Below are 13377 nucleotides of genomic sequence, written 5' to 3'. Positions count from 1 at the left end.
TGTTTACCCATAAATGTCAGTACTGTAATCAGAATATCAAAAATAAATTTAATAACAATTATCATTAACAGACATAAAACAGTGAGCTCTGATCTATAACCGTTGGGGCCCATCCGTTGGTGCACACATGGGGAAACTCATCCTCAGTAACACATTTGTAGATACTGTTCCAGTTGGATTGTATAGTCCCCACCAGGTACTCACGACACCCACACACAGTCCAGGAGACACACACATGTGGAAGATGATGCCGCAAGAGGCAGAGGTGCCGCGAGCTATCCGTGCAGCAATATAGGTCGAGTGCGCTGAAGGCTGTCCTCCTTGGCAGTAATGAAAAGAACAGGCAGGGGAACGCCTGGCTGCCTCTCACTCCAAACCGAATTCTCACTGCCTGGGAAAAGCTCTCTCTCTGCACACTCCCTCTTCAGCTCTGCCTCTTCAGCTCTCTCCCTCTTCAGCTCTCTCCCTCTCCAGCTCTCTCCCTCTCCAGCTCTGCAGCTCTTCACTTCCTGGCGCCTTTTTTTCCTCCCACCCCCAGAGCAATCCCATTGGCCCAGCCCACATCACTCAACCAACAGCATCCTGTTCACAGCACCCGCCCGGCAAACAGGACACTGAAACCCACAAGGGACAAAGAACACTGGTAAATGTCTTCCCCACAAATTTTCCTCAGTCCCTTACATATATTCTCGATGGAAGGATGGAATACAGACAAAATTGATATAAACCAAAAATATGTCACACCATTAGGAACATGACAGCATAATCACACCCTTCAGTAGTGCATCATTATGTTATCTGAAGTTGGATGTTACGCCATGTATGAATTTGTTATATAGGTGTAGATACATGAAACAGAAGACGATTATAAAGTGGGCTAGCCGGCCATTGTCACATGTTGGTCCTTAATTTTAGAAATGCAACCTTGATATCCAAAGGAAAATGATGTACAACCATGACATTGACAGCACAGAAAGAGGCCATTCATAAGCAGCCCATTGTATCTGCACCAGTCCAGGCTAATTCCACTTTCCAGCTCTTGTTCGGTTGCACAACCTCAAGTGCATATACAGTGTTTTTTTAATTATGCTGATGGTGCCTCTAGCACCCTTTCAGGCAGTGAGATCCAGATGCCCATTACCTTCTAGGTGAAAAGATTTCTTCTCAACTCCCCTCTAACCCTGCTCACAATTACTACAAACCTATCCCCCCAGTTAATTTGTCCATTACCAATATTAGAGTGACAACCTGTAAATTATACAGTCTATCCCTATCTCCCTTTTTAAACAATGGTACAACGATAGTTTTCCAGTCCTCCAGCATCATTCTAGTTGATAGGGAGGGTTACAAGATAACGGTCAGAGCCTCCATTATCTCCTCCCTTGGTTCTTTTAGTAGCCTGGGGTGAGCCTGGTTATATATCCACTTTCAAAAATTCCAAACCTGTTCATATTTGCTTTCTCACTCTATTTAGAGTATACAAATATTTACAAGTATAAAGCTATAAAAGTAATCTTATCCGAGCATTCTTACCAGGGACAATGTGACACAGTCCTCTCCTGTCAGAGTAATAATGCAGTAACATTGAACTGTCTTCGGTCTTTTCCACCCTGAAAGATGGTGCATTCATCTCCTGCATAATGTGAATTAAATACTAAAATTGAATCTCTTGTTAGATTACATTGATTCATGTAATTCCACAATCTGTACATCTATTCAGTAAAGATAATAATTTGGCTTTTAAATTAGCTTTTGTTTGGCTCACCAACTATGTGGTGGTTTTGTCATTTTGGGGTGAAATCCTCATTCACTGCTCCTTTTAACTAATAGGTGGAAAATGGTGTACTGGGAGTGTCATTTGCATTCTGAGTGCACAGAAAAGGAGGGGTGTTTCAAACGTTTTCCCCTTGAATTCAGTAAATGATGAGAAATATTGAGGCAAATTTTCCTGTTCCGCCCACCATGGGAATTGTAGCGGGGCGAGGGGCGGATTTTGGAAAGGTCCATTGACCTCGGGCAGGATTTTCTGAATTCGGGGTGAGGTGGCTGGAAAATCCCGCTCATGGTGTTATACTCTACAAGTTGACTGGATATATAACAATCATAGATTTGTTTTGATCAGTCAGTCAAGGTATGTATAGTAAACCATTGCCAAGCCAGGCCAAGCTAGTGAGCATACACCCATTGCCAAAAACTGTTGTGTAATGCATATGCTTTTCCAAATGGTACACAGCCCAGGTGCCTAAGATGTTGGTTGCAAAGAGCTGTTTGGGAACCATCAAGTGTGCACAGAGACACTGCTGTAATTTTACCAACCAAATCATACAGTTTAACATTACAGAGCACTAGCTGGCTTCACGGTCTGCAGATGCTTGAAATATGAAATAAAAGCAGATAATGATGGAAATATCAGCAGGTCTGGCAGCATCTATGGAGAAAGAAAATCGAATTAATGTTTCAGGTCAATGGCATTTCATCAGAACTGGGAAAAGTAAGAAATGGAATAGATTTTGAGCATTGTGAGCAGTGAATACAATATACTACACTGAAAGAAGCATATATGTAGCAAGTGTACTTCTTTCAATGTCCGTCTGTTTCACACTGGGAGACCGAATGCAGGTTGGCTGCCTGCTTTGCAGAGCACCTTCACTCAGTCCACAAACATGACCCTAGCTTCCGGTAACCTCACCTTTTAATTCTCCAATTTGCTCTTACACTGACATGGCTGTTCTTGGCCTACTGCGCTGTTCCAGTGAAATCAACAAAGCTCAATGAATAGCACTTCATCATTCGATTAGGCATTTTGTAGCTTTCTGGACTCAACACTGAGTTCACTAATTTCAGATCCTAATCTCTGCCCTCCAACACGCCGCTGTTTTTGATCTTTTCTGGTGCTTTTTTGTTTTTCTCTCATTTTCGCCTTCAGGCAGAAACACACCTGCTCCAAGTACATCTTCCGTTAATTTGTTTCTTTTCTCACCCCATCACAATTTTCCTTGGCCCTGTGAGACTAACTCCTCTGTCATTAATCTCTCCTCTTTACTGCCCAACCACAGACATTACTTTTGTCCATTTTCTCCCTTGCTTAAAACCTGTTCCATTTCTAACTTTTCCCAGTTCTGATGAAAGGTAATCAACCTGAAGCATTAATTCCTTTTCTCTCTCCACAGATGGTACGAGACCTGCCAAGTATTTTAAGCTTGTTCAATTTTTATTTTAGTTTCATGGTGTTTGCTCGGCCATTTTCAATCTATTCATTAGAGTTCTGGATTTCAAGATTATCTGCAGCCAAGGGTGAAGAATTCCAGCCTCTTATTTGTCGAATTTCCTTCTAAGTCCCATTAGTAATCCAAACTGGTTTATCATTATCGATGCTTCAGAATACACAGAGCCTACCCAGTTCAGGTATTGAATCACTGAGTCTGCAATAGGATTATTTAGTGCCGATCTTTTATTGGCCAGCAGAAATTGCCCTTGTAGAGAACCAGCATGGATTCAGTTGAAGAACTGGTCTCCTTAGTTGCTGTAACAAACCTCTGATTCTAGCATGTCATTTTGGAACCCATTTATCCCCAAGGAACACAAATATCTTTCTCCCAAACATTCTGAGGGAAAATGGCATGCATAGGCTGTAGTTTGGTAATTATAATATAGTGAATATTTCATTCTTATGACTTTTGTGGCATTCTAAAGTAAATATTAATTGTATATAGGAATATAACTTGTAGTTTCAATGTTAGCATGTTACTAACAGTCCAGTGCTTGTTTGCAAATGGATCTATTCATGCAGTCCTGGGGCACAATCTTACCTGCCATTCATGCCACACTCCCACTGCAGCGAGGTTGGAGAATTTGGTGGCCAGCCAAATCTCCGTTCACTGCAGCGGGATGAGACAATCCCACCGGCGTGAATGGTGGTAAGATTCAGGCCCTAATGTTTATTATTATCCTAAAACAAAAAGCCAGATCAGCAGCACTATACTGGTTGTTAAAATTCTGGTAAATTGTATATTTATACAAACTCTTATTGTACATTGCTGAAAAGGGAAATATGTTGCCGAAACTTTCATCTTGCACTCATCAGGACAAACACAAGAATGCCAAATTTCAAAGAATCACAACAATTTATACTAGCGGAGAAAAGGATGCTGGTTGGTTGGCAAGTCAATTCTTGATTGACCAAGGCTTTGCACCAATTCGAGTACAAAAAGCTGCGGCAACATGTCTCTCCCTTTTTAGCAATATTCAAGTTCTGTACCAAGCAATATTTATTGTGTTTAACTGACCCCAAGGAACCACAAGTAACTCCTTTATACTTGCCTTATAGGACAATGAAAGGTAACTGTGTAATGCATCAAGGTTCTCAATGAACTCCATCAGGTTACCACCCAGAGTACGGAGCATGTGATCATATCCAGATCTTTTACAAAACTCAAAAAAATACTCTCCGAATTGTTTCAGCACCACAGCTGGCTCCACATCTGGAGGTCACAATAAAAAAAAGTAACTTGGATAAAATAATAATAGACTTTCAGCAACAATTTGCTCTGAAACAGTTACTTCAATGCAGAAAATATCTCAAGGCACTTAAAGGAGGTGGGAGCTGGGGCGAATAAGTAAACTAAAGGAACATATCATAAGAACCATGGTGGAAGAGTTTATGGGAGACTGAAAGTTCGTTCGAAAGCATGAGCTGTGAAAGGGTTTTATAAACAGGAAGGATTTGGAAATACAGTTCAGGAAGGAAGTTTACCAATAGCAGTATGAAGCAAGGATAAGGTGCATGACAGACCAAAGTCAAAAAACAACAAACAAATTAAAAACAAGTGTTCTGTAGCTTGTCAAATATTCAAAAGCTTTAATATTTATTCTTGAAAAAAGGGACATGTGAAAGCTTTTCGTCTTGCACCCATCAGAACACTTTGCAAGAATAGAAATATAAGCGGAAACAACCATTTCTACTGTATGAGAAGAATTACTCTGAAACCAATTTAAGATTATCAATCAGGCTTGCAGTGTGGCACATTTGCATGCACTTGAAGGTAAATATATTAATACACAGGGCCTTGTTCTTTGCAGATAGAAAGAACATGTAAACATATTGCACCCTGTTTCAGATAACAAGATAAGTGACAGCCATTTGCTGACTCAGGGCAATGCCTTGACCCATCATGATCAAACTGTCTGGTTTAAATTTCAAACAATGCTTGGCAGTTAACTGTCAGTCACCCAGTTCATTCTCCATGGCAATGCCTCTGCCAATCAGACTACTTGCCAACCAATCAGCACCTTATTCTCATACAGTATAATATATTATGGGTGGGCCTAGGGGTGATCAGAGAGGGTGGAGGGTGCTGCTGCCACTCTGCATGGCGATCGGTCTGGGATGGAGGTAGGACAGCGATTGGGGGGGGTGGTCTGCCGGAGGGGCCTGCCTCCCGGGAGAGGGGGGGGGCTGCTCCGGGGAGGGGGGAGGGGGGAGCAGGGGGGGGGCCTGCTGGAGGGGCCTGCCTCCCGGGGTGGGGGGATCACCACTGCTGGGGGGCGGGGGGGTTGGGCTGGACATCGCGGCACTCCGGGGCGGGGGGGGGGGGGTGGTGGGGGGGTGTCAAGGCTGGCCCGGGAATTGTTGTGGGGGCCGCGATCGGGCCAAGAGGGGGAGGCTGGAGGGGCAGCACTGCGGGGGTCCCGAGCTGGCCAATGATCGAGCTGGCTAGCAAATGGGGAGACTGACAGATTGGGGCCACTGCGCATGCGCAGATTTCCAGAACTGTCAGACTCTGGCGTGAGTAGGCCCCGCCCCCCCTGGGTTTTTAATGAGATTCACGATTGGGATCTCTGCAGAGCACAGAGTACGGGGATTCGAGTATGAAGTTGAACTGACAAAACAGTGGTGATCTAGAATAGTTTTCCCATCAATTCAGCACTTTTGGGAGAATTGCCCCCAATATTTATTCAAAAAATGGACTAAAATTAGTGTGGCATATATTAACAGCATCATTCATTAGACTTTCCCCAGTATACTTAGGCTTGTACAACATTTGGATAGCACAATGCTGAAAGTATGAGCTAATAATGTGTGGCAAGGGAAACCAGGCTTGAGTGAACGGAGCGAGCAACTCAATATCTCCTGAACCAATCAGATTGAATGATTGTGAAATTAACAGTGCAAGGACTGAGCAGGAAGATTCAGTTAGAATGGGTGAATTCAGTCAAATCAGGTACAGAAAGAGAAATAAAATGAGAGAAATAAAGATTGGATAAAAAAAGACAAAGGAAACTTTCTTTTGAAGTGTAGATTTAAAATTCTGGATTTTTTAATCTAAATGAATGACAAACTGTACGTTTAATAGTTAATTCTCAATACCAGAGAGGTTGATTAGCACTTTGTGTTAAAATGATTGCGGTGGCATGTTACAGTTTACTCATGGAGTCCACATTGCTCTGGCAACATGCATCTTACATGCATGTTGTAGTCTGGAGCTATGGATAGTGATGGTAGAGGCACCAGTTTCTTCCTATCAGGTGATTGACCAGGAATCTGTCCCACTCTTGCTGCTGCTATAGGCATGTGTTGTAAGGATATCCAGGTTGCTACTCAACCTGTTTAGTCATGTTATGAACTCAGTTTCCTTGACCATCAAGACTTAGAGTGGGACTTAAACCCAGAACTTTGCCTCGAAGGCAGGGATACCCACTGTGCCACAAGAGCAAGCTGCTACACTATTTGCATATAAATAATATGCTGTCATCTCACCACTATTTAAACAGCAAAGTAGATGCAAAGGACAATTTGTAGGATGCATTTGCACTCTAAGTATAAGAGTATAAATTAAGGAAAGAATCCAACCTCTGTCTCTGAAAAGTCACATGGACTCAAAACATTTTTTTCTCTCTCCACTGATGCTGCCAGACCTACTAAGTTTTTCCAGCAGTTTCTGTTCTTATTTCAGAAACCAGCCTCCACTAGGAGGTTTCCAGTGGTGGTATTTGCACTGATTCTGATTGAGTACAACTCCACTCCAATGTCAAATTACATTTCCAAAGTGCTGGTGAGGTCAACTGGAACTCCTGTGTACTTTACAAACTGAATTATACCATAGAGGGCAAGGAGTATTCTCTCCCTGTACTCTTAACATTGAAATGTCCAGCTTTTAGGAGGGAACTCCATAGATGCCGAGGTAATTTTGGTATTAATTTGAATGTAACACTGAAGTTAGAAATGCAATGTCCTAATATTGGTAATGATAAAATGAAATCTACCTAATAATTTGCAAGCTTCCTCCACCAGTCGCGTTGTATTTTCATCTGCATACACTTCAAATGTCATAAAAGTGTCTGGGACTCCAGCAGCAACCCTGTGGAAAATAAATGAAAGACAGAACAAATCAATATCCCCAATTTTTATTGGCCCGTAACTTCCTCAGAGTGGCAATCACCCGCAGACTACCCCTCTGAGGTACTTCCCTTCGCTGGAATTCCAAAGCCTCAGTGCTGCCCAACCTTCTTCACTCAGGTAGGGTGAGACCTTCCTCACTCAGGTCAGGTTTAGAGCAGCATTGGTGGTTCAATGGTAGAATTCTCGCTTGCCAAGTGGGAGGCCCGGGTTCAATTCCCAGCCAATGCAAGAGCAGTGTTTAATTTGTCTGTGTGTTGTTGTTACTGTGTCACTTCCATTTGATATGTGTGTGTTAGCTGCATTTAAGGGGACGGCACGGTGGTTAGCACTGCTGCCTCACAGCGCCAGGGACCCAGGTTCAATTCTGGCCTCAAGTCACTGTCTGTGCAGAGTTTGCATATTCTCCCCATGTCTGCGTGGGTTTCCTCCGGGTGCTCCAGTTTCCTCCCACAGTCCAAAGATGTGTGGGTTAGGTTGATTGGCTGTACAAAATTCACCCTTAGTGTCAGGGGGATCAGCAGGGTAAATATGTGGGGTTACGGGAATAGGGTCTAGGTGGGATTGTGGTTGGTGCAGATTCGATGGCCAAATGGCCTTCTTCTGCACTGTAGGGATTTTATGATCTATGAGACAGGAGCAGCAAAGTGTGCCCCCGCTTGCATCAGTGTGATATAAATGGAGCACTGTGAGGGAGGACATGTCCCCTTTTAACAGCACTAAGAAGGGAGAAGCTAAGTTTCAAAGGTGGGGCTGGGGGTCGAGAAGGTTCAGACATTGGACCGGGGGTGGGGGGCATGGAGTTGGACCTTGACTGGAGGGACAGGGTCTGAGTCAGACCCAGACTGGGTTGTGGGGAGGGGGAAGGGGGGGAACAGGCAGTTGGAGTCGGACCCGAATGGTGGGGGAGGGTGGAGGCATTGGATAGGAGTTGGTGTCGAGGTTGGGGGGTGCTTTGTTGGTGGGGGGTTGAGGGTCCTCTGGGGGGTTAGGGTCAATGATGGAGGTAGTGTTGAAGATCCCCTGGAGTCAGGGCTGGGGGCGGGGTGGGATGTCTCACAGTCTGGGACTTTAGAACAGTTACTCTGATGTCAGGAGTGTTTTTTTTCCTTCTAGCTCTTTTAGATTACTATGACAGCTAAACTGGCAGAACCATCTGAAGTTAGTGATTTGAATCGCTTTGTCGGGTGGTTCCCAGCCCAGCAATTGTCCTGGGGAAATTAGCACTTCCGGAGAATTGCTGGGTTAACCTTTATTAGCGTCATTGGGGTATACCACAAATGCAACCCTCGGGAGCCAGGAAATTATGGCCCAGTTTTAAAAGTTGACAAGTGACTACAAGAGGGACGACCACCCAGCTGAGAAGTCACTGAAGAGCGCCGCCAGTTGGAATTCACCCCAGTGGAGCATTCACATTGCAACTGGTCCTGGCGGAGTGTGCAAAACACAGGCTCATGTAGATCACTGCTGCATGTGCCTTTAAGGACTTGTGTTATTTATATTTTTTAAAACTTTAACATATTAATCACGTCACATTAAGTTGAGAAGCACCATTTAAATCAGGCTGAAGACCCAGAGAAGAATATGGATTTATTTCTAAACTATGGCAGGCTCGGGTGGATCTAACAAGTGTCCGCATAAATAGTAACATTGAAGTTTAATCTATACATTCAAAAAGATTGGGCACGAATATCAGATTTAAATCGATTTCAGCGATGTTTGTACATGTCCAGCTCTGACCTGAAGGAATTGTACCTGTCAATTATAAATGCATGCACATAAGCCATAGTCACAAACCTAGCAAAGGAAGAATGTTTTCATTGTTTCCAGTTACGTGGATTAATGTTTTATTTTAATCTATTGAGAATGAACGTAAAGCTATCTCTAAGGATTATTGATTCGGCATCTGACTCTAACGGCGAGTTACATGTCGAAAGTACCCAATGTCCTATTCGCTGCAGAATACTTATTTATTCCCGTTGTCATTTCTATTTACGTATGTACAGACAACAAGACGAGTGTTTGGATCACTCTTGCGGTCATGGTATGAAATGAATATATGACTAGCTTAGGGGAAATGCCAGAAATTACCTCAATTTCTCCCATGTTTCTTCTCCGAATTTTTCTATAACCAAAGACTTCAGACATGTATTAATAAATCCATACTGTAAAAAGAAAGCATAGATGAGATTTAGTCTTAAAAGTTCGGCTTACGTTTCTCAATGGTTGAAATATTTCCGCATATATCATGCCCCCTTTTTAAAAAGAATATTGCTACCAAACTCAGCATTGAGGAAGCCACATACCCGCAACCTCTTCAATTAGTCAACATTCTATTTCTCTAATGTCAAATATATTCGAATATGAACCTAACTCACGGTGTACCCTGACTTGCTTTTGTGCTAATCTCAAAACGCCCTGGGACCACACACTAATGTCAAATTCTAGATATATGAGACATATTTCTATTGGGTCCTGTGGTCGCAGTTACATTCAAACAGGAATTTGCATCCTTTGATACAATCTTGACACGATCTTTGATACAATGCACATTCAGAAGCGTCTTGCCCTCAAGAATATTAATGTTCAATTTATTTTGCCTCACAGATGCTCTGCTCGCCATTTTAATGTTGCGCTTTCTAAGCAACTAAAGTGCATTCGGTTCTGGGACCGTAAAATCGGAGAGAATAATTTGGATACATATCATCACGGATGACTGCCGCGATATTCCGCCTGGGATGTGTTAATCTTTCCATTCATCAGGGCACCGTTGCGCTGGGAAGTCAAGCATATGACACAAATGTAAAATCCACTGCACACAAAATGCTGCGGTTTGACCTATATACTTGCAAACGCTTTAGCATACTTTGAAAAAACAGCCGCTTTCCCCGAATTGTCAAGGTCACGGAAGTATATTTATATCTGCAGCGCATACAGCAGTTGTTACAATTCGAGCAACAAACACGATAAGGAGCGGTCACCCCATCCATGGGCGAGCACACAACGCCAACTATTGCCACGGACCACAACGGCCCCCAAGGAAATGAATGAACTCTCAAAATTACCACTCATCACCAAACACTTACCATCCTCAATAAAGGGACTGCGACTTGAGTCCAGCCTGTTAGCAAATTGTACCGACACGCTAACTTCTTCGCTGAAAAGTCACATCTCCAGCGTCATTTCTGGCTTAATACATCACAGTTTCCAATATCCGTCCTTTGGAGATAACCACGCCGAGAAACATTGACAGACACACCCGGGTGTACAGGGAACCGGATTTTGCTGTTCCCGCTCGTTGTAGACTGTCTATTGGTTTTGATACTGGGAGTTCGCGGCGCCCTCTACAGAGCATCCAGGGGTTGTGTGAGCGGGGGCAAGCAACTGTATATTCAGTATCCCCATAATCACTAGGACTGAAGAATTGCTGAAGAGCAGCATAGAGTCTGATGAAATAGAGTCATAGAGGTTTACAGCATGGAAATAGGCCCTTCGTCCCACCTTGTCAATGCCGCCCTTTTTTTAAAACCTCTAAGCTTCTCCCAATTGCCTGCATTTGGCACATATCCCTCCATACCCATCTTATCCATGTAACTGTCTAAACGCTTTTTAAAAGACAAAATTGTATTCGCCTCTTCTACTACCTCTGGCAGCTTGTTCCAGGCACTCACCACCCTCCGCGTGAAAAAATCACCCCTCTGGACACTTGTGTACCTCTCCCCACTTACCTTAAACCTATGCCCTCTAGTTTTAGACTCCCCTACCTTTGGGAAAAGATAATGGCTATCTCCTCATTATTTTATAGACCTCTATAAGATCACCCCTCAGCCTTCTACGCTCCAGAGAAAAAAGTCTCAGTCTATCCAGCCTCTCCTTATAACTCAAACCATCAAGTCCCGGTAGCATCCTAGTAAATCTCTTCTGCACTCTTTCTAGTTTAATAATATCCTTTCTATAATAGGGTGACCAGAACTGTACACAGTATGCCAAGTGTGGCCTTACCAATGTCTTGTACACCTTCAACAAGACATCCCAGCTCCTGTATTCAATGTTCTGATCAATGAAACCAAGCATGCTGAATGCCTTTTTCACCACTGTGTCCACCTGTGACTCCACTTTCAAGGAGCTATGAACTTGTACCCCTAAATCTCTTTGTTCTGTAACTCTCCCCAATTCCCCACCATTAACTGGTGGGTCCTACCCTGGTTCAATCTACCAAAATGCATCACCTCGCATTTATCTAAATTAAACTCCATCTGCCATTCGTCAGCCCACTGGCCCAATTGATCAAGTAGAGCATTGAATGACATGGCAAACCAAGTAGAGGAAGCAAAATAATGAAGGAGAAAGATGGGTGATGTTAGGAAGGATAAAGGAATCCGAAAAAGGTTGGAACATAGGAGCAGGAGTAGGCCATTCAGCCCATCCAGCCTGCTCTTTCAATGTGACCATGGCTAATCGTCAACTTCAATCACTTTTCTCCACATTATATTCTTATCTTTTTATGTCATTGGTGTATAGAGATCTGTCAATTACTGCTTTGAACATTAATTTGTTTTATATATTTTAATCATAGAATCCCTCAGTGCAGAAGGAGGCATTCGGCCCATCAAACTTGCACTGACAACAATCTCACTCGAGCCCTATCCCTGTAACCCCACATATTTACCCTGCAAATCCCCCTGACACTAAGGGACAATTTTAGCATGGTCAATCCATCTAACACGCACATCATTGGTCTGTGGGAAGAAAGCGGAGCACCCAGAGGAAACCCATGCAGACATGGGGAGAACATAGAAACTTCACACAGACCGTCAACCAAGGCTGGAATTGAACCTGGGTCCCTGGTGCAGTGAGGCAGCAGTGCTAACCACTGTGCCACCATCTCCAATAATAATTAAAATCTGAACGCATTCCTAGAAGAGACATGGCAGTGAGCCAAATTCTGAACCACTGAGAATCCACGGCCAAAGGTAAACTCAGTGGGATGGGAAAAAATAACTCTTGAGAATGTGGAGTCTCATTCCTTTGAATCTTAATTATTATTCGAGATTTTAAGTTAATTTTTGTTTATGTCTCTCAATTCTGTCTTTTCACTTTTTATTCACTATCTATACCTGATTTAACAATGAGTTAAATTTGAAGAAAGAATACTAATGAGGATATCCATGTTTATAATTATTGCAGGGTAAACCCAAAAGCAATTTCCATTGACCGCATACGTAGTTAAACCCAAAAATCATAAAGTTGGTGTCCAAGTTGCCCTGCTCTTCCATATGTTGCATTATATTGGTATTTGCATATTCACCATTCAAACATATGAAAAATGTGGAATTGTGGTGCTTACCCACTATTTACCCAATAGCCAGGTCAATGGTAGGTGAATTTTTATGAGCAACATAAATATTAATTACCATCAAACAACCTCCCTGGTTGTGAAAATAGACTTTTACAAATCTGAAGTTGCATTTTGATGGAAATTTTTAAAACTTTAAACCTTTCTTTCTATCTCGTTATTCCACCACTCCTTCCCCATCGCCTTTAATCTCATCTTACTTTCCCTCTTTTTATTTTGCTTTCTGTACATTATTTTACATCATATTAAATATTCTAACTCATTTAGACTCTAGTGGTTCAGTATTTTCTCAATCTGATTTGTTGAAGAGACATGCTTTCCCTATTCATACATATCCCATATCTCTGTGGATGGCACTGTGCTGAAATAGCTCTTTAATGATTATAATATGCATCACAAAAGACCACTGAAAGTTGGCAAGTCATTCAGCATAATGATTGGCAAAAGCTGTATGTTTGCCACTGACCACAAAATCTGGGTCAAAATGCTAATTGATGCTTCTTAATGCCATTCATGAATGATTCTTCAATCTGTTTGGTTAAGTGGGTAGACAGTTGCTTACCCTGTTCTCACAAGCCCTGAGAGGATCACCAGAATCCTACTGCCTCACCCACTGTGGAATTGG

General features: G+C 42.8%; 1 protein-coding gene and 1 non-coding gene across 2 annotated transcripts in view; one reads left to right on the top strand and one right to left on the bottom strand.

Moving 5' to 3' along the window:
* Nucleotides 1–10569, bottom strand: part of LOC144483941 (guanylate cyclase soluble subunit beta-2-like) — a 62471-nt gene extending 51902 nt beyond the window's left edge. Inside the window, exons 1-5 of the mRNA XM_078202504.1 lie at nucleotides 10483–10569; nucleotides 9488–9561; nucleotides 7264–7358; nucleotides 4321–4481; nucleotides 1534–1633 (exon numbers count right to left, since the gene is read on the bottom strand). Coding sequence (XP_078058630.1) covers nucleotides 1534–1633; nucleotides 4321–4481; nucleotides 7264–7358; nucleotides 9488–9561; nucleotides 10483–10485 — 433 coding nt within the window. The 5' untranslated portion in view covers nucleotides 10486–10569. The remainder of the gene's footprint in view (nucleotides 1–1533; nucleotides 1634–4320; nucleotides 4482–7263; nucleotides 7359–9487; nucleotides 9562–10482) is intronic.
* Nucleotides 7557–7627, top strand: trnag-gcc (transfer RNA glycine (anticodon GCC)). The gene has a single exon. It is a non-coding gene; the product is annotated as a tRNA-Gly (tRNA).
* Nucleotides 10570–13377: the final 2808 nt, after the last annotated feature.

Source organism: Mustelus asterias, chromosome 3 (assembly GCF_964213995.1).
Source record: "Mustelus asterias chromosome 3, sMusAst1.hap1.1, whole genome shotgun sequence".
Lineage (NCBI taxonomy): Eukaryota > Metazoa > Chordata > Chondrichthyes > Carcharhiniformes > Triakidae > Mustelus > Mustelus asterias.
This window is presented reverse-complemented; position numbering and strand designations above follow the sequence as displayed.